Source organism: Girardinichthys multiradiatus, chromosome 12, assembly GCF_021462225.1.
Source record: "Girardinichthys multiradiatus isolate DD_20200921_A chromosome 12, DD_fGirMul_XY1, whole genome shotgun sequence".
Classification (NCBI taxonomy): domain Eukaryota; kingdom Metazoa; phylum Chordata; class Actinopteri; order Cyprinodontiformes; family Goodeidae; genus Girardinichthys; species Girardinichthys multiradiatus.
In genome coordinates this window covers 24,864,299-24,888,658 of record NC_061805.1, presented here as the reverse complement: position 1 = coordinate 24,888,658, position 24,360 = coordinate 24,864,299, and the positions used below count along the sequence as shown (strand labels likewise).

The window sequence follows — 24,360 nt, the reverse complement described above, 5'->3', positions numbered from 1 at the left end:
GCACTTGCAACTACTATTATTGACGTCTGTCGCTTTGTGACATTTTCTTTGCTGTTTTCCCAGGATTTTTGGGAGTGTTTTTGTTAGAATTACAGCTATAATATTAAACAAAATAGGTTTTGAGAATGGGCCGGTGTTCCATCTCATCTATACAAAGGTCGTCATGATTTAGTTTTTTAAAGTTCAGTTGGAAGGAATTTATTCCATCAACAGCTTGTCATCAAGTTCTGCAGAGGTCTCTTAGTCGGCTATCATGTTGCAGCAGGGGAAACATCTGAAACTGGCAGGGCAGTGAGCTTTCATTAAATATTTCACACGGAGACCTCCTTTAGTCAACATGTTTTTGGTACAGTGTATGAAAATAGAAAATGAAGAGAAATATGCTGGCTTGTGTTGCTTACCGTAGTCTGCTTCATCGGTAAGCAAATCCCACTGGTTTTGTGAGACTGTAAAATTCTCAGCAACAACATGGAAGAATTAATCACATGATTAAAGTAAAGGTCATAATATTTTAGTAAATTTCACATGTTTATGTTTGTTATGGCATTATTATCAAAGAACCGTTTGCTATGTTTATAGCATCTTATAGGTGTTATGTAGACCTGCTGACCTCAAGGTGTCACTCTTTGCTAAAGTTCTTAAATTAAGCTTTGAGGTTTTATTTTTTGTTTTGCTACCCTTACCATCCTCGCTGTGCTTTCTGTAATGTCATATTTATATCCCAGGAAAACCAAAGGGCATAGATTGTTAATGAAAGGTCCATGTAAACCGATCAACATCCAGTCTTTAATTCATTGTATGCAGAATCTCGTTTCTCCAGCCATGATCCACATCTTCCAGTTATAGCTGTGGGTCGGAAAGTAGAGCTTTTGCTTTTTGTGCTCTGGTCGTTTCGTCACGACAGACCGGAACTGAAACAAAAAGGCTATAATTAAAGGTGTGATTTTTGTCTATTTTACGGAGATTGTTTCCTGAAAGTAGGTTGAATTTTATTTAAAAACATTGGACAAATGTTTACCAGGGGGTGCCAATAAATGTGTCCATGTCTGTATGGACTTCTAAAAAACGACGCTTTAACTCTTGTTGTGCCAGTCAGATTTAAAATAAATTCTCCAGGATCCTGGTCCCCTGACCCCACGCTGAACCTCCGCTGTAGTCTTTTACAGTCATGGGATCACGCCGTCTGACACGCACAGCTTCAATTACCTGCTGGGTCCCGCCGCCTGCTCATTGCGTTGGACAGCTCTCCTGCTTCTACAATAAAATTGGTCCTAATTCTTCCTTCCTCATTGGACACAACACGGCACGTTGTCGCCCTTTTGGCGCCGCTGATTGGTCCATCCGCCTGTTAGTTAAGTTGATTTCCTTGACAACAGACCTAACTGGGCGGCAGCTGCAGCAGAGAGCCTGGGCACCCAATGTCACCGGGCAGTGGGGATAGGATGGATTTGGCACAAAGGTTGGTAAACATGGCTGTCACGGATTCACGAAGATACGGTGCACACCCAAGTAAGGATAATTCACATGTGTAAGCTTAGATGTTTGGTTTTTTTCTGCTATATGGTTACGATAGAAAGCGGATTGGCTCACATTGAACGCCCTGCTGCGGGAGATTTCTGGCTAACTGATGACTATGATTGGACAGAAATGGGTTTAGTTAAGAGACGCACTTCCAAGATGAATTTCTTCTAAAAAAAAAAAAAAAAAGGCCTTCCTGTAATACGCTAGTGTCACAGACAAAATACACATTTAATAGAAACATATGGAGCACATTGAAGTGATTGGTTTGGGTTTTCTCACAGCAGAGCTTTTATCGCTTTCCTAAATTAAGATTTAATTTACCACCTTGTGTATCCTGTTACCGCACGCACTGAATGGTTCATGCGCAGTAAAACTTGGGGAACTCACCAGGAGAAAACTGACGTCGTAATGCGACCGATCAACGCAAAGGCACTTGTTGCTTGCCTCGCCTTTGCCTATTTTTAGACTTAAACAAATCAGAGGTTAAATTTGCTTATCAAAAGCATTTATTTATTTATTCACGCTCCAATGGACGGCTCCATACATTAATATTTAGATTTACTAATCCCACACACAAGAAGAGAATTTAGTATTTTCTTCAGATGTAAATAGCCAGAAGATGTGATGAATTAAGAAGGAAAATTCAGTCATTCATCAGCATTGTATGCTGCCGAATAATTTTCCATATTTTTAAAACAAAAATGACCCCTTTGGTTGTTCTTTTTATGTCCACCTGCAGGAAATCTTTTCCTAATTTTATTCTTTTGATGATCAATCAGTTATAGTACATAAAACATGTTGCTTCATGTGATTTTTCTTTGATGCAAACCTCTTTGATGTGTTCATTGAGAATTACATGCAAACTAAGACAGCTCTTTAAAGCTGGAAGAAATAAATTAGATTTTCATGTGAACCTACGGATGTAAGCTTGGCAGTGTCTGCTCTGCAGCCTGGTTTTGTTATTGTGCCTCTTGTTTAGTGTTATGGTAACTTTATTAAGGCCTCAGAGACAACCCTCTATGCTGCTCATTCATCTTGCCTTTGTATGTCTTGTAAATCAAGGCCTAGAAAATAGATTTATTTCACACTAATGCAGATGTGGATCTCAGTTAGAGATTAAAATTTTCTTACAATGGGCATTTCTGCTGGCCAAGGTTCACTTCTTGATTAAGATTTAAAAACATTTGCTATGCAGTTTTTACCAGCCAGTCTAAAACTCAAAAATCAGATATTTTACCATTAGAGACAGCACCATCCCATAATAGCTACACGGCAATAATATTTGGTGTAAACATTATTATTGTGGAAAAATTACTAAAAATGAGCAATTTTCAGTGTTATTAAGATTTAATGAGAGAGCAAAGCTTCAGAAAATAACAGATAGCCTGAAAGTATGGCGGAGAGAAAAACATATTGGAATCTAAACAATTTTGTAAGTTGTCATGGAAGGAGAAGAGAGTCCTGCTTATGTTTTCAACTGACCTTTTGAAATGCCATCTATTATGCCCATATTCTAAGTGTGACCATTTTAGTGCTGGTAGAGAAAATGCATTGTATTAAATGTTTTCCGCCACACAGGCAGAGAGTTTAAAACAGTAGTATACTGACTTGGATTTTGTTCAGTTTTAGTTATGTCATAAAAATAAATAAAACAAACGTTATAGTCATATTTAATGCATTTTAATACGCGTTCCAATGAGGCCTCATTTGTTATATTAAAGTACCTGACAAACGAGGCCTAAACGAGTATTAAATGTACTTTTCAGTTTCGGATCAGGCTGGTCACCTGATTCTGTTCGCCAGCCGATTTATTAATTCAACTTTAAATTGTATTCAAATAAAGAATAAAACTGTATTATATCCTAAAGAGAAATTAAATGTATTTATACTCCACCACCTTCACTTTTTCTACAATGATGGAAGTGGTGTTCAACATATTCTGATTCCACCTGAAACCCACAGTCATCCCCTTTGTTTTATTCAGATTAAAGGTTGGATAATTGTTTCCACACTATGCCATGAAGCAAACCACTAGCTCCCTGTGCCCAGTCTCTTGACCATCTCTGATACACCCAAAGACTGCAGAGTCATCTCAGTATCTCTGCAGATGACAGGACTTGAAGTCTGATGTGTACAAAGTGAAAAGGAATGATGAGAGTACAGTTCCTCAAGCTGCTCCCGTGTTGCTGACCGGCTTGTCACACTCATGACCCTTCAGTTTGACTATGTCTTTTAGCGTTTGTAGTAACAGGGCATATTCTTTGAGGACTGATGGGTGAGTTTTCTTTGGTACTGAACAAGGCAGGATGTCTTCCACAGCATTGGAACCTTCTCCTGATGAGTTGCTGCAGAAACTCAAGAGTTGCTCCACACAGGCATTCAGGACTCTGGGGCTGATAACATCTGGACATGCAGCCTTGTTCCGTTTCAGTCTCTCCAGCTTCTAGACTCAGAGAGGTCAGGAGGGGGAGACAAAGGGAGCACCAGCATTTCCTCAGCATTTCTTGTGGTTAAAGACAAAGATGGAGAAGCAGAAGGATCCATGACCGACATCCAATGTTTTGTTTTCTTTGGTAGATGAACTGAAGAAACTGTTGAAACGTTGGAAGTGTAGTGTATGTATTATTCGTTTGTTATACAAACAGTAGTAAGCCTGATCACTGTGTACATCAGTTAGAAAATCCAACATGTTTTTGAAACTGGAATCTAAACATGGTTTAATTAGGTTTGATGTCATTCTCTGATATACATTTAAACTTCAGAGGTAAACGGAACCCAGCAGAAGTAGCACTTCTTCCTGGTTAACCAAACTGGGAGTTCTCAACATTTTCTCCACTGCTCTTCTCTTTTTAAAAGGTTTCTTATGTACCAAAATTCAATGTGGTTGACTTGCTCAGCCTTTTGGCTGTTGGTGACTATATTAGCTCTACATTACAGTTAAACTGTTTGTATAGCCTTGCAAAGAATTGATACCAACATTTTACTACGAGTGCCACTAAAGGTAGCCAAGCACCATCAGTGGTACTTGTAGAACAGTTAGAGAGCCATGGTGTTAGCATAATCCATTGATGCTGGTGCTGCTTTGCTTTAGACTGCGTTCATTTGCCTGTCAAGGGGGAGGGATTTAGAGGTCAGTTTCCCCCTTTTTCCCTTTCTGAGGAACACGTGAAATATTTGCCACAGAGATTCCAGGGAGGCCCGTTCCTCTGTTCCCAGGGCTCTTATAGATTTTATTGTTGTACTCTTTCACCACTGAGGTTTTTATTCTTCTCAGTTGTGCACCTCAACACACTGGGGTACATCTTTGTGTGGAGAAAGCCCTTTTTGCACAAACTGGTGTTTTGCAAATGTATCTGTAATAGATATTGGGTAAAAATACGAATTGGCTTGCAAACACAAGCAAACAAATGTGCATACACATACTGGAAAATGTACAGAAAATGTCCCACCGACATTTCATAGCTTTTATAGCTAGTGATAAAAGGCTCTTCTCTGCACTCTTTGTATTGTTAAACACACAACATGAGTTTTTTTGGTGAAGGGAAGTCTAACAGGTGGAAAGAGCAATAACACAGCTACTGTGGATGAGCTGCTTGAGTTCTCTGTTGCTGGAAGGCATAAAGTGGCTGCTGATAGCAGCAGAGCAATCAGCAGGAGAGTGAACAACACAGGTTGATGCTCTCCTTTAGGGATCCTTGCACAAATGATTGTGCAGTGAGGAAGGAAGGCCCTATACATGGCAAAGCAGGTTATGTTGAATGATGGACTGTCTGCAGACACATACACTTGTTTCTGACACCATATTTATGGGAAGTGTTTTTAGGCCATTACATTTGTTTGCAAAACATCAAAATGGACAGATTAAAGGTTTAGCAAAACTGTCAGACGCTTTCCACAAGTTATAAACATGCGTACTTTTTTTCTCTTGCTCTCGGTGGAAGACACACGCATTTTCTCTCCCTCACTGCTGATCCCTGCTTCTGCTTTTTGTCTGTATTTTTCTCAGAGCCTCGCTTTGCATATCCTCCAAACTTGTAAATTATGGATTTGGTCAGCTGGACTCTCAACGTAATTGGTCAAAAAAAAATTTTCCTACGGGAAGACAGTGTAAAGGAGACCCTCTTGTCCAGGCGTGACGTTCTTCTCTGGAAACACAATGGATTCTTGGCAGCAGTGGAAGATTGTGTGCCTGAATACAATGTCGGTCGAGGACGTAGAAGATGTGTACATATTTGGACTTTTGAGAACAGGATTTCTGCTTTTTGGAGTTGGTGGTTACCTGGCTTATCGAGTGATTCGCAAAACGTGGGCGGCTGTTCAAAGCGTTCCAAAGCTGCCTGCGATGTTGGATGGAGTCTGTGGAGCGATCAACACTCAGACTGAAATGTTAAGAGAGCAGAATCACAAGCTGGACACGATTCTTGAACAGAATCGCAGCCTGGCAGCGGTTGGACTCAGAGGTTAAAGGATATAATCTTGGAGAAGTTGTACGCTCGAGACCTGCAGAAAGTACCAGAACTTTGGCTATTTGGATTTGCAATTGAGACATACCAGTAAAACTCTTAAGGTAGTTGGAAATGCACAACTGCCTGAACCACAACATTTATTGTTTTTCTAAATCTGTTGCCCCAATGTGGCCTTGGCAACTTCTGCTAACTGGCTATCGACAAAATATCTCCTGGATGTTATGTAAACACGACGCTCTTCCCCAGCACTCCCCTACCAGCTGTGTGCTGATAGGACTATGCGGCCGATTGATAAAACTTCCACCTCTCTTCTCAAGGACAATAGCACTTCTATCAGTGTTGACAGTCTAACAAACAGACTCAGACTTACATTCGCACCCTCAAGATTCCACCGTACCCTTGATAAATTTTTACTTGTGTGTGTTGCTTACCCCTGCTGAGATTTTTTTGTACTACTAAAAAAAAATCATATTTCAGATTCTATTCTTAGCAGAATAGAGTCTGAAATATGATTTTTTTTCCCCTCCTATCTTACTTTACCTAAATGTGTGATTTCATTGCTTTTCATAGATTTTACCAGCGAAAACCAAACATTATTAGTAACTTGGACTTTAGCTGCTCTTACACCAATGACCCAGCTTTCTTAATTAGATTACTTAGTTCAACTTCAGCACCAGTAAAAGCAATATATTATTAGCACCTGAAAATGTGGATTAAAGCTGTTTTGTACCAGTGACTCAGCTTCACTAGTTAGAATTCAGTGGAATGATGAGACTTCTTAGCACAAGATGCTTTCCCCTACATAGAGGACTTAATGATATGATTACCTCTTTAGAAAGATTGGTTTAGAACCAGCTCTTACCAGTAAAACCCAAAGGATTATTAATGTTATCTGTATCATTGTAATATTGACCAGAGATTTTTAGATTTCTTAGCATTTGATATGTTTTTCTGTGTTCTTTGTGATTGTATTGTAATTGTATGTACAGTGCTTTGAGTGTCTCGTTACTGAAAAGCGCTACATAAATAAACTTACCTTACCTTACCGTACTAATTGGTTGAGATTTTTAAATGGAAAAAATCATTATTTGCAGTCAGAATTGGAAATGAAACAAACTATAGGCCAGAGATCAGAATCAAACAAGTTTCCTTTGATTGACTCTAATGGGAGAAAATGATTGCAATTGCAAAAATGATTACTTTATTTTTTCACAGTTTGTCATATCATAAGTCCAAACTTCAGTCTATTGTATTGTGATTTTGTTTGATAGACCAATGGAAATTAGTGCACAAGGGTTAGAGTTAGGGAAGTAGTAAGAAAATTATACATGGTTTAGAATTTCTTTCCCCCAAAAAACAATCACAAAAGTGTGGCATGTGTTTGTATTCAGGCCGCTTTATGCTGTTTCCCTAAAAAAAAAAAGTAGAGCGTCAAATTGCTTTCAAAAGTCATCTAATTAGTAACTCGACTCCACATGTGACTAATTTATTCCTTGAATAAAAACAATTCTGTGAGATGTGGTTTAAAGCTTTGAACAACTTGTAGATCACTGTTCAGTCACTCATCTGAAAATGGAAAGAGTATGGCCCAGCTGTAAACCAACCAAGACATGGGAATCAGTGTAAACTGTCAGGATTCAGTTCAAATGTTTGGTTGATGAAGAGTTTAGGTAATTGAAACATGTTATTGTATGTTAAAAACTTGGTGCTGCTGTCTTGCCAGGCCCCTATTGAAAAGGGATTTAAAATCTCAATGAGGTTTTATCTGGATAAATAACATTATTTTTTATAAACCTTCCTAAAAATTATATTAAACAATTTGTTAATCAAAACTAAACATAGCTTGCCCTTCATTTGCATCTGAATTTAGGTCACAATTGTGTACATTGTTTTTCTGATCAAATGTTTTTTATTGTATTTTAAATTATTTCTTGTAATTTGTGTATTGCATAAACCTGCTTAATTTTCACCTCTGAGTTGTCTTTTCTGTTCTTCCTCATGGGGCATCATTAGAGCTTTGTTGAACACCATACAATTATCACCTACCTCTTATTCAACCACACCACCACACTGATGCACAGACACAAACAAAGAAGCTGACGGTGATCACTCTACAATTGAAATTATTTTTGCTTAGTCACATGGGTATTGAGGTTTTCTTTCTGCTATTACCAAATCTCGATTTGTTTACCCTAGCTGCCATAGCAACCTGAACCTCTCAGTGAGCACTTAATTAGGAATTACAATACACATTATCGAATATACAAGTGGATAATAAACAGGTACAGCTCTCCAGATGTGTATATTGTCTTTTATATGTGACTTGCAAGAAATGTGTGTTGTTCAAGATTAGCTAAAACAAGAACAGGATGTCAAGAAGGTCGTAAACAGCATTATCTGAAGTTGCTGGTTCCATTATCAACATGGAACAATATGGGAAAAGTCATATACTGTTAATAAAAATGTGCTTTAAGCTATAGATAAATCTCTTAAGGATGCTTTGAAATACAAGCTACAAATATTTGAAATCTCCTAAAAAAATCTAAGCAACTGTTTAGACTTAAAGCAGATATTCAAATTTGTGCATCTGTTTTTGTTTTTTCCACAGAGTGTTCTGGCGGTCACCCTGTGGCTGCACCCTGACACGATCACCTGTTCATCCTCACTCTTTCAACCTCTCACATCCTTCTTCTCTTCCCTCCTCCTCACCCCGTGGCCTATTAATACCCCGGAGACACAAAAGGTTAAAGCCTCCGCCGACAGCAGTGAGCATGAAAACAATATTACATGCTTTCTTGGATCTTCAGACACAGCTATAAGTGGGGGAAAGTGGAAGGTTGACAGAGGAAATTCACAAATTTCAACAGCTTAACAGCTTTAAGCCTCCAGTGATAAACTGACCACATTATTCTTTTGTGGCTAGCTTCAGCTGTAGCTTAAGCGAGAGATTTTGGATAAAGGATGGGCTCTTAGATTTTAAATGTGTTGAAATATTGAGCTGATTTATAAAAAGAAGCTGTAAATAATATTTCTGTGTTGACTGAGTTGCAATGAAAAATATGAAAGGATTTGCTTTGGAAGTGGCTCACACACCTGAAGGTAAGGCTATTTTTTGTTGTATATAGTTAAATACCAACTTCTACACTGTCTGGTGTACAGCTCAGTCAGTAAAAGTGTATTAATCAGATAATAGCCATGTAGCAGGCACCTGCTTATATTTTCATTACATAAATGATTTGTTTTTACCCTTTCTGTAAAGCATTCTAGGATGATTTTATTCTTATTTTATATCAACATCACAGCCAATACAATAACTTAAAGACTTGTATTAATAATGTGTGCTTATATAATATATAGATTCATTACACACATAGTGATTTTTTCCTTGTGTTTATTTATGTTAATTTGATGATAACCGCGTGCAACACAAAATTTTAATTTTCAAAAAAAATATAAGACCAATAAAAGTTTTTGGTCTTATGTAATATCGGTAAATGCACTCACCATTTTGTCTGGGCTCCTTTTGCATGAATTGCTACATCAGTGTGGGTCTGCGGAGATGTTAAGGGAGCAGCAGCCTTCAGCTCATCTTCATTGTTGGGTCTGGCATCTCTCATTTTCCTCTTGACAATACTTCATAGCGTAGCTAGGAGGACTCGGTCAGACAAGTGTGCTGGCCAGTCAGGCACAGTGATACCGTAGACATTAAACCTCGTATTGGTACATTTGGCAGTATAGGCAGATACCAAGTTCTGTAAAAAAAATTAAATCAGTGTTTCCAAAAAGCTGGTCAGGGAAGCATTAATTGCTATAAAATGTCCTGCTAGACATGACTCTGACATTGTCTCTTGTTAACACAAGGAATGTTGCAGTTGTATCCCATATCCTGAATACATGTGTGAGGTGGCTGTTAGAAGCACTGACTCTAGGTGCAGTCCATGCCTTGTTTATCTGCAAACTCTTGGCTGTTTTTATCCAAGTTGCTTGTGCACCTTTTTCTAGCACAACTTTTCCTTCCATTTAGTTTTCCAATAATATGCTTAGATGCATTTCTCCGGCAACAGACGGCTTAATTAGCAATGTGTTTATGTGACTTAGTCTCTTTCTGGAGGATGTCAATTACAGTTGCCATGTTAGCAATCTTTCCCATGGTTGTGTTGGCCCTGATATAACATTGTTGTCATTTTTATTGTCTTTATTTAATTTTCTGAGAAAACTGTAAGCGATAATCATCAGAATTTATGATAGAAATGCTTAAAATGTATATCACTCTGTGCAATGAATTTATCACTTTTTGAATTGAGATGCCAAAATTAACTTTTTTAAACGATTCTAATTTGTTGAGATTCACCTTTATAACTAAGATATCTTCTTCTCAAAAACATATTTTAGGACAGTCAGAAATGTTAGAGGAAGTTGGAAATGTAGAAAATGAGTTTTTTTCATACTGCATCCTGTTCTGCATTACTCCTAGCTATGGCCTAAGCCCACTCCAGCCTGAGCGTCCCTCGCAGGATGACTGCTGTCTGCCCCTCTGAGGGCAGACCAGATGGGGCTCAAGCCGGGACCGGGACAGCAGGCACGACTGGGAACAGCTCAGTTTCGGGAGCAGATTCCAGAGAGTCTAATGGAGACTCTGTTGGAGGGTCCACTGTAGGGAAAGTTGTAGTTTCTGGGGGACAAAGGTATACCCGCTGGAGCCGGCAGGACAGCTCTGACATCAACACAGATGATGAAGGAGCCACTGTCCGCCAACTTACTCCTCTGGAAAGGCTGAACCTGGATATGTGTCAGGATGAAAGGTAAGATTTCAGAGAAAAAGAGTATTTTTTTATTTTTTTATTTTAGTTCTGAAATTTCTTTGAATTTGAGCTACTGTTTTTTTCCATTTTTGATTGACTTTCCTTGGACTGCAATTCTTTCCTGGGTGAGTTTGCTAAATTATATACAAATATCAGTGTCACATTTCATGTTACATAACCTGGTCACAGGGTGGTCCGTGAGCTGACAGTGGGCAGAAGAATTGCCTTCTACAAGATTCGTGGCGAGATAGGGTGTGGAAATTTCTCCCATGTCAAACTAGGAATTCATGCTCTTACAAAAGGTAATCAGTACAATCAATGTCATGTGGTTGAACTTCTAACACCTAAGACAGATAAAAACAACACCCCACATGTCTAAAACTCCAAAGTAACCTAACTGTACTTTCAGGAGTACGTTGTTTTGATCAATAGCCTGATACACAAAGTTTTTTTATTTTATAGTAATCCATAAGGCAGATCTTTCCTGGTGAGGAGGCTGATTCAGCCACAAAGAGAGAGAAAGTGTGCTGTTCTTGACCAGAGGGATTGATTAGAGATCTCAGTTTCCTTAGCGACAGCTAAAATTGCTGCATGCCTCATCAAAGGCTACAGATGGAGCCATGAATGAGTGTGTAGTTCTGTCAGATTGTGGGTGCTGCTGAAGAATATGCTTTACCGTTTACTGCCTCTCTGTGTTATGAGTGTAGATGTGCATTTAAACTGTATATTTGGATCTAAAACATTATGAGCTGGATTGCATTTTGAATGCTTCTATTGACAGTTTTGTTGCATCTGAAACTGAGCCTAATACCCGCCTTAATAATTCATTCTGAAGCACAATGAGATATCTCAACCCCATTTTGCTGCTTGAGAACTTTTCTGTATTCGGTTACTTGAGAGCTGTTTTAAGAATCTTTATTAATGATTTAAAGGCATACAGCCAGCAGCTCAGTTATTTAAAGTTTTTAGATATTTTATCATATCTTTTTTTGGAGGTAAAGGTTTTTTATGCTTACATCTTAAGTCGCTGCTATTTAAAAAAGATGTTCCCATGATCTTTAAAAGCAAATTCATTTAAAGATGGCACTATAAGTGAAAATAGACTGCAAATATATCTAACCGAAATGTTTCATTGGGCAGCTGAAACTCTATTTAATCAACAAGAACAGACTCTTAGTGTCTATTGTTTTTAAATAATGGATGGATTATATATTATTTATCTTTATTAACATTGTTGTTCATTTAACTATGAGTAAAAATAAATTACAGAAAAAATAAGGTATTTTTTGTTGTCACATCATTGATCTCTGATTGATTATTAATTCTCTCTTTGGTCTGACCAGACAAAGTGGCCATTAAGATCTTAGACAAAACAAAGTTGGATCAGAAGACTCAGAGGTTGCTTTCCAGAGAGATCTCCAGCATGGAAAAACTGCACCACCCGAATATCATACGCCTATATGAGGTTTGTCTTTAAAGCTTTGATCACTAACAACAGCCTTCTTCATTCTGATCACTCTTTTCCTCTATGTGCGTCATCTTTAGGTGGTGGAGACTTTGTCACGGCTACACTTGGTGATGGAGTATGCAGGTGGAGGCGAGCTCTACACTAAGATTACTACAGAAGGAAAACGTTCTGACACTGACAGCAAGATTGTCTTTGCTCAGATCCTCTCGGCTGTTAAGCACATGGTCAGTACAAGCTTATGTTGATGGAACATATTTGAGTAGAATTACAATAAACCCTACTGTGATTACGGTGTGTCACGTAAAGTCCCAATAGCCATGTAACTGAGATATTGACCAGAAAAATATGTCTTACAACAAAAGAGTAAAATAGGCCTTAATGTTTGCAAAGCTAAAGCTGTATCAGTGAGGATGGGTTCTCTCTAATAATGACAAAATATTCCTAAAGAGTTTTGATGAATAGTTTTTGAAAGTAGACATAAGGTATAAAAAGCTAAATATTATAAACTGACAAAAAGCAATTTACCAATAACTTTATTTATAGATGTTCTTGAAAGATTTGACAAAAATTATTTTATTAAAATCTGCAAAGATCAGTGCTTTTTGGCCAATTACCAATCTCTAAATTTTGTAAAGACTTCTTTTGATTTTTCTTTCTGGGTTTTACTACTTTAAAACAAAGATAAAACAGAAATTTGAACTTTTTTTTTCAAAAATGATGCCCCTTGTACATTGTCATATTATCCTTTCAGAGTTTCCTATGAAACAATTTTTGGGTTGGATTAAAATAAACTTAAATATAAAAATATCCTAGCGGTATGAATAATTATGGACTTTATTCTAACTTAAAGTTTTTGTTCCTCAGTAACTCCTTCCACACTGAAGAGTGTCATTCACATTATCTGATAGTACTTAGGCTCTGATGCATTGACTGATCAGAAAAGATCGGAGTTTTGAGTTTCCAATTGGCCAGTCATCATTTAGAGCAGATAAAACTGAAAATGGGCCCTTTGCGATGACCAGCTGATTCTTTTGTTTGTTTGTGTTTTGCAGTCCTTATTTATTTATTTTTTTAATCATTCATGGTCATTTATTCATAGGATACTGTAACTCTGCCCTTGGATATATTTTGTCTAGGTAGATGAGGTGTTTATAATTTTGATTTCTCATTTTCTCCCATAGCATGAAAATAACATCATCCATCGTGACCTAAAGGCAGAAAATGTCTTTTATACAAGCAGCTCTTGTGTCAAAGTTGGGGACTTTGGATTTAGCACACTGAGCCGCCGTGATGAGACACTCAACACTTTCTGTGGCTCTCCACCCTACGCTGCTCCAGAACTCTTCCGGGACGAGCATTATGTGGGAGCTTATGTAGATATTTGGGCTTTGGGTGTCATGCTGTTTTTTATGGTGACAGGCACCATGCCATTCAGGGCAGACACTGTGGCCAAACTAAAGAGATGCATAATGGAGGGGGCCTACGTACTACCCTCTTGGGTGCCAGAGGCATGCCAGAAGCTCATCAGGGGGATCCTCCAGCCCATACCGTCTGATCGCTATACAGTGGAGCAGATAATGGGCTGTGAATGGCTACTCCCTGTGGAATTCCCATGTGCCATGGACCCCTTTAAGCTAGATCCATTTCATCTTGCTGAAAGCAAACCAGCTGAACTGCTGGAGGAAGAACTGGAGGTAAAGGCTGCATTAGAGACTCTAGGAATCACTTCTGAGCACATCTTCAACAACCAGGGGAAAGACTGCAGAAGCTCCATCACTGGGGTCTATCGGATCCTGCTACACCGGGCTCAGAAGAAACGGGTCATTGAAAGGAGGCCTGCGGTCACACAGAAAGTTGGACCAATTACAACAAATAAGAAGGAGCGTCTAAAAGTGTATCGTAGTTTACGCCACACATCTAAACTCTGTGTGATTCTGTGACAAAAAATGTATGCTTCGCATTGGAAGTTCACTGATTATACAGTCTGGGGGGAAATTGCACGCATTACATTAGTGACGCTTTTCAGTCCAGTAGTATAAATAAAAGTAATAGTACTAAAACCTCACTCAGCTGCTAAAACTTGATATTTCTTATGTATTATCTTTTCTTTTTACTGTTAATTTAGTCTCTGTGAGAAGGCTGCAGGCAGTTTATCAATAATATTTCTTTTGTTCTGAAATAGAATTTTTATCAGATTTAAAATGGTCTGGAATGTAAATTATTAAAGTCAACATATTGGTTAGATAGCTAATAAATTAATTTGGGTCACACAGACAGTATACCTTTAGCTAACATCAGTTCTATGCTTCATTGTTGGAATTACTAGAAGCCCTATAGGAACTAATATAAAAGAAAAAGGCTAAAAACTGTTTATCAGTGACATGGAAACTAAAACATACATTCAATACATGTGGTTTGTTTAATTGCACCTTTCATTAATGCCTTTGTTTTTTATTGGTTTGAAATAAAACAGGTTTCAGTAATGTTTGTGAAGATACAAATAGAAGGTTCACATATGTGATGTGTCTCTATGAGATGTTCCAAATATTTACCTCACTGACCTCAATATGTTGCATTTTGACCTAAAAAGGTCAGTATATTAAAATAAGCTTTCAATTAAGATATACCAATTTGCAGAACATTAATTCATGTGGTAAAACATCACTTTCAGGTTTCAGGACTGAGATGAATTATCTTAGAATATCAGATTTTCTTAATCATGCCATGTCAATGCTAATGTGCTGATTGAAATAAATGTTAAATGAAAACCAAACTGCTTCTGTTTATTAAAGAATTAATGCTTAGAAAAAAACTAATCTCTTTACATTTGATTTAGTTTCATGTTCAGACATTTTTATTGCTCTCGACCAGTAGAAAACCTCGACCAGCAGCAAACCTGAATTTGTTTGCATTGCTGTCTGGGTAATTTATGTGTATTTACAGTTTTTTATTGATGGATAATTCAGTTTTATATGTACCTTTGGTTACAATCTTTTTTTATTAAGTTTTATTAACTTTTATTAGTATTTAATGGTACATACACATCCATTACTTTTATTATTATAAATGGATTTTGCAAGACTTTTGTTATAATCTAAGAAATTGTTATACAGTAAAATATTGCTTTAAATAATGAAAAAAAAAAAAAAAAATACAACAATTTTAGATTGCAAAACTGTTTCCTAAAGGTAGATGTTTTTGTACTTTTTTGTACAATTTTTTTTTTATGTAACTAAATATATTTTATGAATAACTATAGTTTCATCTTTACATTCAATTAAGTTTCATGCAGTTTAACTGGCACTGGATGAGCTACCATAACAAAAGAGATGAATGCTGCATTCACTTCCATTTCGAAATATTTTTTTATCATATAATGTATTTCAAATTTTTAATACATCTATTTAAATTTTCTAATTTTATACAGTAAAATAGCCTTTTTCGTTTATATACTACAAAACGGATAACATGTTACACATATAAATATACAAATAATATTACAGACACTCGATTTATTTAATAATAAAAGGAATATTAGCTACTAAATTAAATATTTTATATCATATAGAATTTATTTTTAGAAGTACGTTTATTTGCTTTTTTATTGTTTGTGTAATACGCTTCAATCTTCACATAAGCATCAAAGTAGGTCAGTAATATAAACTGGCATAGTACTACATTTCCCATAACCACAAATAACACCTACGTGCGAAGTTCGTTTCCGCCTTTGCGTGATGACGCGTTTTTTGCCTCGTTGGAAGGTGGTTTCGGTAGGAAGCTCTCTGTTGACGGTAGCCGAAGAGAAAAGCTGAGTAGAGAAACGAAAAGGCAATTGAACGAGCGTTTGAGTTGGTCAAATCCTCTGTCATCAAACGGTAAGAAAATGTCCTTCGTTTGGCACCATTTATAGAATGTTTTTCTGTGTTTTTTTTTTTTATATTTAAAGAAGAACCACGCCTTTAACCTAATGAATAAAACAGGATGAGTAGAGCTAAGAGAAGTCGGTGTTGGGCCACATTCCTGCTTTGTGCTGTTTGCTAAAATTATTAATGCAGCTGCAATTTTACGGTATTCTCAATAATTATTATGCCTTAACTTCTTAAACAGCTCCCTTCTTTTACGTGTTATTCATGTAACGCATTTCGCCATGCATCACTACTGTTTAAAATCATAGTAAAAACACGTTAAATAAACAAAAAAACAAAAACTTTTATTTTAACATTTGAACCATCTTTCTTTATTTATCCATTATGCCTGTTATTAGTTTTGACACTTGATATTGTATCAGATCCTGTGACAAGGGTATAGGGGGCGGGCCACATTAGTGGATGAGGTCATAATCAAATGTTTGAGATGATGCAACATTAGACGGTTTACAGACATACTGTATTTTCAATCAGCTGCTTGAGAAAAGAAAACGATTTAGTTTTAGTTTAATTAGGCGTCAACCTGTGCCTGCAGCGGCCACGTGGAGTAAAATGCAGCACACTGTGAAAGAGACGATCCCCTTTGTCCTGTCGTATTCTCACGGTTATTGTGTTAGCGAACCTAAACGTTATTATCTAGAGCGCATTAATATTTTTTTTTATGCAATCATGCATAAAAAATGCAATATAAGGCAAAAAGACTTAGACGAAATTATGAAAAAAAAGGTGGTAAAGCGTGAATTGCCATGTTGCAACACTGTTTTCATTTGGCTGAACTTCACAACACATTATCAAGGGCTATCATGCAAGTGGTTGGCTAAAATGAATATTGTTTTTAAATAAAAATCAGTTTTACCTTCTTTATACTTTGTAAAAAGTTTTAAATAATTCTTCTTAATGTTCTAAAAGTGTCTGATACAACTGTGAAAACAACATTAATTCAGCCTTAAGAATATTTTTACAGGCACTTGAAGCAGTAGGACCACTAAGGTGTGTGAACAAGGGCTGCTTTCCATTTCTGGACCTGTGCTTACTGGTTTTCTGTGAAATGTACAATGCCTTTCAACTATATTCAACCCCCTTGAATATATTCGTATTCTGTCCTGTTACAACAACAGACTGTGATGTATTTTATGAAGATTGGATAGGAAGAACCAACACCAAGGAGTGCATAATTAGGAAGTGAAAGAACAATAATATAAGGTTATAAAAATAAAAATCTCTGTGGTGTGTTTGTTTTCAACCATATTTTGTTTCAAATACATCTGCAAGACTTCTGTGGAATGTCTCTATCAGCTTTGTACATTGCCAGACTAAACTAAACTTGATCCAGTTTCATGGAGAGGAACAGTGAGAGCAGTTGTCAAGATGTGTCTCAGATTCTCAATTGCATATTGGTCTGGACTTTGACTACTCCATTGTGTCCCAGGAATACTTTTTGGTTTAAACAATTCCATTGTCGCTCTGGATGTGTTTTTAGGGACGTTGTTTTGCTAAGAAAGGAACCTCAGTCCCAGCCTCCTGTTTTGTGCAGCCTTCCTAAATTGCCATGCACTTAGCTCCACCCATCTTCAAATGAACTTTGACCGGCTTTCCTGTTGCTGCAACCCCACAGCATGATGGTTCCACCACCGTATTGCATGTAGGCCGAAAGGTTTTGCTATGTTTCCATGGGCCTCTTGGCTGCTTCTTTCATTGATCTCCCTGTCCAACCTGTCTGTTTAGGTGGATGGCTGTATATTAGGTTTGCAGTTTTGCAATACTCTTTCTACTTTTATATGATGGATTGAGCAGTACTCTGTGAGATGTTCAAAGCTTGGGATATTGTTTTATAACCGAACCCTGAGTTAAACTTGCAACAGCTTTATCCCTGGCATGTCTACTGTGTTCCTTGGTCTCCATGAACCTTGTTCAATAATGTTGTCTAACAAATCTCTTAGGCCTTCACAGAGCAGCTGTATTTATGCTGAGATTTGAATTACACACATGTGGACTGTGTTCACTACTTAGGCAACTTGTGAATGCAATCGATTTCAATGGATTTTATCTGAGAGTGATTCGATGTAAACTGCACAATTTTATTTTTTAGTTTGCAAACTTTTGTGAAATCCAAGGCTTTAGTTTGTTCCAATCCATCAAACAATTACTAACATCTTTTTGTTGGCATATCGCATAACATTTAAATAAAAATACATTCAAGCGTGTGGCTATTGTGACAAAATGGGAAATAGTTTGGTTGCTATGAAGACTTTAGCAAGAAACGTTTAGTGAAAACAGATGTTTCTGTAAGGATGTAGGCCTCATTAGTACTACAAGTAAAAATGCCCCTGCCATCTGCCAGTCTTGCATGATATTTGATCTTAGATAACATAATCAAAAAATGTATTATTTAATGGACAGTTTACTGATGCTCTGCCACAGATGTCGGTCACTCAGGACCTTCCAGACATGGACGGGACAGACCTCTTCGGGCTCTTGTTCCAAGATTGCAACAATGGATGTACTGAGCCCTTTTTTCAGGATGAGAATGGGCTTATTGAATCCTGGCTGTCTGAGCAAGATGTAAGACTTTATTCACAAACCACCAACAGATTTCTTCTACAGACAGCCATCCAAGACGATAGCATTATATTTAATTATAACGGATAGGATTTAACAGATTTATTTTGTGTGTAGATACTGACAGGTATGGATACGGAGGATTTCCTGTCCAGCTTGTTAGATGGGGATGACAACGTGGAGGCCTTCTCTCCCTCTCATTCCCCACTAGGGAGCGACAGCGGCATTTCCGATGACAGCAGCACTGGGGCTGGAAACAACAACGCTCTGGGAAGTCCTCATGGCAGTGAAAGCGACATAGTTCCCAGTCCCGTGAACTCTGATCCCGGCCTTACCTTCGAGGAGCTCCAAACGGAGAGCCCTGAGACCTTGTCAATCCATGCAGATCACAGTTACTCTCTGCTGCAGAACGGAGCCAGGGACATGGACGTCCTGGAGAGTGTCCGGTCAGAGAAGCCAGATACAGATGTTTTCATTGATCTGGGTAAGTGCTGTTGAGTTTTGAAATAAAAAAAAAAAAAAAACCTACAAGATCCTAACAAACCACGCAGGTTAGATTGAATTGAAATGAATCCGTTGATGCGACAGATGACCTGGTGAGTGATGCCATGGAGGAGGACTTCACCACCGAGCTGCCTTGTACTTTGGCCATAGAGAACTGTGCACAGGATTTAGCACAACTTGGCAAAGATGAGCAGGTTAGTTCTTCCTGCTTACTTATATTTAGTCCAAAAAAAGTGCAGTTAAAATAACTGTATATAAAAATGTCTTGTTCATTAGATTGGCACTGATTCGTGATACATAGATCTTTCCTGTTTTAATAAAAACAAGGTTTCAGGACTTTGTCTGATTTTTATTTATTTATTTTTTCTAGTTCCAGTTCAAAGAGATCGTTCTCACTGAGGAGGAGAAGCGGCTTCTGGCAAAAGAAGGAGCCACCATTCCCGAGCACATGCCTCTCACTAAGGTAATTGTGAGCTTCTGTCTGCATATAATTGTACCCTCACAGAACTTTGAATTTAATACTGTAGAATATTTCTGTTCATGTTTTTTCCTCAACGATAGATTTTCTCCTATGATAGATTTCTTTACATTTATTTACCCTCTGAGAATTGACCTTTTTTTCGTTGCAAAAACATTAAAATTTCCTTTTTAGTTTTTCTGCGGTGCAGCAGTTTAAGGCACATTGCCTGCTGTTGTCATGTCAACACTACGCTGAACGCCTCCTTTACTTTGGTTGTCAGGCCGAGGAGAGGACTTTGAAGAGGATCAGGAGGAAGATCCGCAACAAGCAGTCTGCTCAGGAGAGCCGCAAGAAAAAGAAGGTGTATGTTGATGGACTGGAAAACAGGTGAGGTACCAAGACACCTTAACAAATGTCAAAAGAAATAGTTCTTCTGTGCTAGCTCCAAAACAACTGTTTCAAAGCAAGATGGACTGTGTGTTTGTGCTGCCAACGGTTCTCATAGCCCAATCTACAGATAAGCCCAAAATGATTCCCCTGGAAGATTTAGAGTTACATTTTTTTATTTCATTTCAAAAGTTTGTTTCTGCTGGGAAATAAACACAGATATCTCCCAAAGATGAGGGGTATTAAACAAAGAGAAATTTTTGTTTTTATTTACATTTTAGCAAAACAAAAATGGTATGTCAAACATTTCGTTCTCAATAATCAGTGGAAATGCCTTAATTTGCATTACCTCAATTAAACCTTTGCTATCATCCTAATTGTTAGCTCCCTTCACAGATTCTCATCAGAATTAAAGTCAGCACTATGGTTGGGGCCACTCCAGAATGTTAATAACACTTCCAGTCAGAAAGAAACACGTTGGTTAAATTGAAATATTACTTTGAATCTAAGTCTTCCATGTGTGGATAGTTTGGGCTTAACCATATTTGTTCACTTAATAAACAAAGGTAGTGAAATCGGTTGACTTTGTTAATTGTTGCCTGTAAAAAGCTTGGAATTGTGTGCAGGGTGTGTCATGGTGTAGTACGGACAGAAAGCAGGCTTTTTTATTTTTGCATTTAACAAACAGCAGCAGTTGTTGGACTCCTTGTAAGTTTTTTTTTTTTCCAACAGGGAAATTGTCCCCCTCTGCAAAATAAGGGTGGCATCACTACAAAAAGTTAGTCTGGAGCCCCGAAGTAGTTGCACTTGTTCAATGTGTGGTAATGCCTGTAGGTTTTTCTCACTTTAATTTAAATGACAAACTGGAAACATCTTTATTGCTCAGTAACTTAGCTGTTACCGAGCACTTTCTGTTATTAAAATCTGTTTAATTTCTGAAAGACTTGGCAAACAACATCCCAAACACTGTTTTATGTATCTTTTGTCATTTGACCTCACAAAAAATAGTTTAATCATCATAATGACCATTTTAAGGGTTGATTGCTAGTTTTTTATTTTATAATTGAATTGTCACCAAGGACGTTTTTTTGGCACAGCTTCAAATATTATATCAAAGTAAAAATCACGTTAATATGAAAAGAGTTGATGAGATTGTATCTGCACAGTGTTGGTACTGACATAATGACACTAATTATTAAAGGACTTTCTTCCACAGGGTTGCTGTCTGCACTGCACACAACCTGGAACTTCAGAAGAAAGTCCAGCTGCTTCAGAAACAGAACATGTAAGAAGTCTTTGATGTTCCCCTTTTTGTTCATTTTAAGGAAAAAGCTTCATTACTCTGAATGTGTCCTTCTTGCTTCTTATAGCTCCCTGATTGAGCAACTGAGGAAACTGCAGTCTATAGTGAAGATGTCTACTTTGAAGGCCAGCACAACCAGCACTTGTGTTATGGTAAATTTATCTAGTAAAGCATTGTATTTTTATTATCTTTGTTATTTCTACCTTTTTAACATCTTGCTTTATTTTCTTTTTCCTTGCTTTCCTTTAGGTGTTCCTGCTCTCTTTTTGTCTCATCATCTTTCCTTCAGTTAATCCATTTGGTCGAAACACTGAACAGAAGGAGGTCTACACACCTTCATCTGGTGAGTTTTGCCAAGTTTCCTTGTGTTTTATTGAGTCTGGAGCAAATTTTATTGCCTCTGTTGTTTTACCAAGATATAATTCAGTTCTCTTGATGTGACTTATATTTGAATAACATTGTTTGATCATTATTGCAGTCGTTTCCCGGACCTTGCGCTCAGTGCCGTCAGAAAACACAGATCCTATATTTTACCTGGAGACTGAGGAGGATCCACTTGTCTTGGTGTCAGAGGTGGTGGAGAACAGCAAAGCTATTTTCTCAGGCGGTCAGAAGAACCACACCCCGGACTACCAGAGGGTGGAACAAGCCGACTCTGAGACAGGCGTCAACAGCAACTCCTCAGCAGACTTCCCCAGTCCAGCTCAGGCGGCAGAGATGAAGCCGGGTTCACCTGGTGGTGCTAGTCCTCTAAAGGAAGGGTCCATTGATCCTGTGGTGGCGACTGCTGTGGCATACGACGTCCCAGGATCCAAGGACAACTGGATTGACCGAAGCCCCCCGTCTGTCATATTACAGCAGCATCGCTCTGATGAGATGTAGGAGTATTTTCATTATTAGGACCAGCAGAGGGAGACATTTTGTTAACTGATGGAAAGCTGAAACTTAAAATAATGTTGAAGGTAAAATATTATTTTCTGTCCAGATAGGGAATTCCCCTGTTTTTCACTGCAGTTTTTTTTTTTTGGCACTTTTAATTTAAATCATTGAAAAATTTAAATGATTTTTACAGTTTAAACTACTGTATGTTTTATATTAAACAGGGCCAGTGTTGCCATAATATAAATCTCTGGTCTACTGCAGGACACATGCTACTGATATAGCCTCCAGGGGTTTTTAACTTGTTTTTACAATGTGACGACCAAAAGTTGTAGATCTAAACTTGCAAACATGGGAACATTGATACTTTTTTTTTTTTAACTTTTTTTTTCTACAAGATTTAGAGAAGAGACTTTTTGCCTTCAGCAGATGTTGACAAGCTCCTCAAAAGCAATGCTAAATCATCATTAAAAAAAAAGTCATAAAAGTCCACCTCCTCCATCACAGATTGTATTGTGAAAGAAAAGCTGCTTGACTCTCATAAAGCTTGAACAAAGTGGTTGTTCGACCACTGTATGTATTGCTTAAGCCATTGCAGGACATTTGGCCATTTAGAAGACTAGTAAAGTTTTAGTATTTCCCTTGTACCAAGGGTATACATGCGCTTTATAATTTCAGAATGCTCTTTTGTTTTTTGTACAGTAAAGCAAGAGGAAATGTAAAAGATTTACCCTGAACCCCTTCGTTTATAATTGTTAGTGAAGCCCAGTCTGCTTTAAACTGTTTTACCAGCTTGTCTTTCTTTATAAATGTTTAAAATACCTTTCACTCTTGTGTTAGGAAGAAGGGGGATTATTAAATATTTGCTCAGTGAACTATTTGCAGTACAGTATAGTCAAAGACATAATGATTTGTTCGTGAAACATTTTATTTGTGTATATATTTTTTTGTTACTGTCGGTGATAAATGGAATCTAAATTGTACTGAAACAGCTTTGATAAAATTCACATGCAATGAGATTTTAAATGTTAGTCACGTCAAAACCAATGCACTGACATTTGGCATAGTTTGAGAATTAAATGTAAATACAATATATGATTGTTACTTTTCTGTACATATGAATTCAATGTATGATACATGTCTGAATATCTGTCATAATAAACTTTTTTTTTTATAAATAAGAGCATTTAAACATTAAACATTTTTGTTTCATTATCTGTGTGCATCTACATGTTATATTACAGCTTTCATATATGATGATATTACAGAAGACTTCTTTTAGCTTTCACAATTGCTGTTGCTGGCCTAGAAGTGACCTAATTGGTTGCGTGGAAACATGCTCTACCATGACAGGCAAACGGCTCACTGTATGCTTACCAGCATAGACTCAAATGTATAGTGTTTTGTTTTTTAATGTTAAGTTATCAGACATGTTCTTTGCTGACATTTTACAAAACACTTTCTAAACTATGTGGTTTTCCACAAAGGTTTTCATTCATTTTCCCTTAGTGAAAAGTGCTATATACTGCCACCTGTTGACTCTTTTATAGAACTAACAGCGTTAAGTATAATTTCCTGTCTTATTTACCAAAATATGACTTAGGTAAATATGCTATGAGACTAACAAGATAACATTTTCCTACACAAAAGTCCACCCTTTCCCAGTCATGAATTTCATTTTTTAGCTGTTTTTAAATATATAAGCACAAAGATTTATGGGTTGATATATAAATAGATGGACAGCTAATGAACCAATGGATGGGTGATAAATGTAAGGTTGATGCATCAATAGATGGATTCATAATTGCTATGGAATAGGAAAGGCTAAAGTTTTCTATACTGATCAAGATCTCGGAAATACCTAAAATGTACTTTACAAAACTGCACAACATAAAAGATTTTTATACACTCATTTAAGCTTATCTGAGTAGGTAAGATGGTGTAATTATATTGTTTAGCAGGACTCTAAATAAATGTCTCTTCACTTTAGAAATTATTTACTGTTATATAAATTGATTCTTCAGTTTCTTGTGTGGAAGCAGGGGAAATGAGCTTGTTCACATTTCTCCTTAATGAACTTTAGAC

General features: G+C 37.2%; 2 protein-coding genes across 7 annotated transcripts; both read left to right on the top strand.

Annotated features, from left to right (window-relative positions):
- The first annotated feature begins 1,339 nt into the window (after positions 1-1,339).
- Positions 1,340-15,030, top strand: nim1ka (NIM1 serine/threonine protein kinase a). 6 transcript variants are annotated; one of them, XM_047381638.1, is made up of 8 exons: positions 1,369-1,509; positions 8,596-9,086; positions 9,532-9,588; positions 10,462-10,789; positions 10,979-11,091; positions 12,133-12,254; positions 12,335-12,481; positions 13,439-15,030. In XM_047381638.1, the coding sequence occupies exons 4-8, from the start codon at positions 10,503-10,505 to the stop codon at positions 14,195-14,197; spliced, it is 1,428 nt and encodes a 475-aa protein (XP_047237594.1). In that variant the 5' UTR covers positions 1,369-1,509; positions 8,596-9,086; positions 9,532-9,588; positions 10,462-10,502; the 3' UTR covers positions 14,198-15,030. The 6 variants fall into 6 exon arrangements, with proteins under 6 accessions (XP_047237598.1, XP_047237594.1, XP_047237596.1 ...); XM_047381640.1 differs by lacking the exon at positions 9,532-9,588 and having other exon boundaries at positions 8,596-8,730; XM_047381639.1 differs by lacking the exon at positions 9,532-9,588 and having other exon boundaries at positions 8,596-8,752.
- A 965-nt stretch (positions 15,031-15,995) lies between these two features.
- Positions 15,996-23,490, top strand: creb3l3l (cAMP responsive element binding protein 3-like 3 like). The gene is made up of 10 exons (XM_047382705.1): positions 15,996-16,132; positions 18,605-18,745; positions 18,860-19,226; positions 19,331-19,440; positions 19,617-19,709; positions 19,987-20,093; positions 21,310-21,378; positions 21,464-21,548; positions 21,646-21,739; positions 21,875-23,490. Exons 2-10 carry the CDS (start codon positions 18,605-18,607, stop codon positions 22,276-22,278), a joined length of 1,470 nt encoding a protein of 489 aa, XP_047238661.1. The 5' UTR covers positions 15,996-16,132; the 3' UTR covers positions 22,279-23,490.
- Positions 23,491-24,360: the final 870 nt, after the last annotated feature.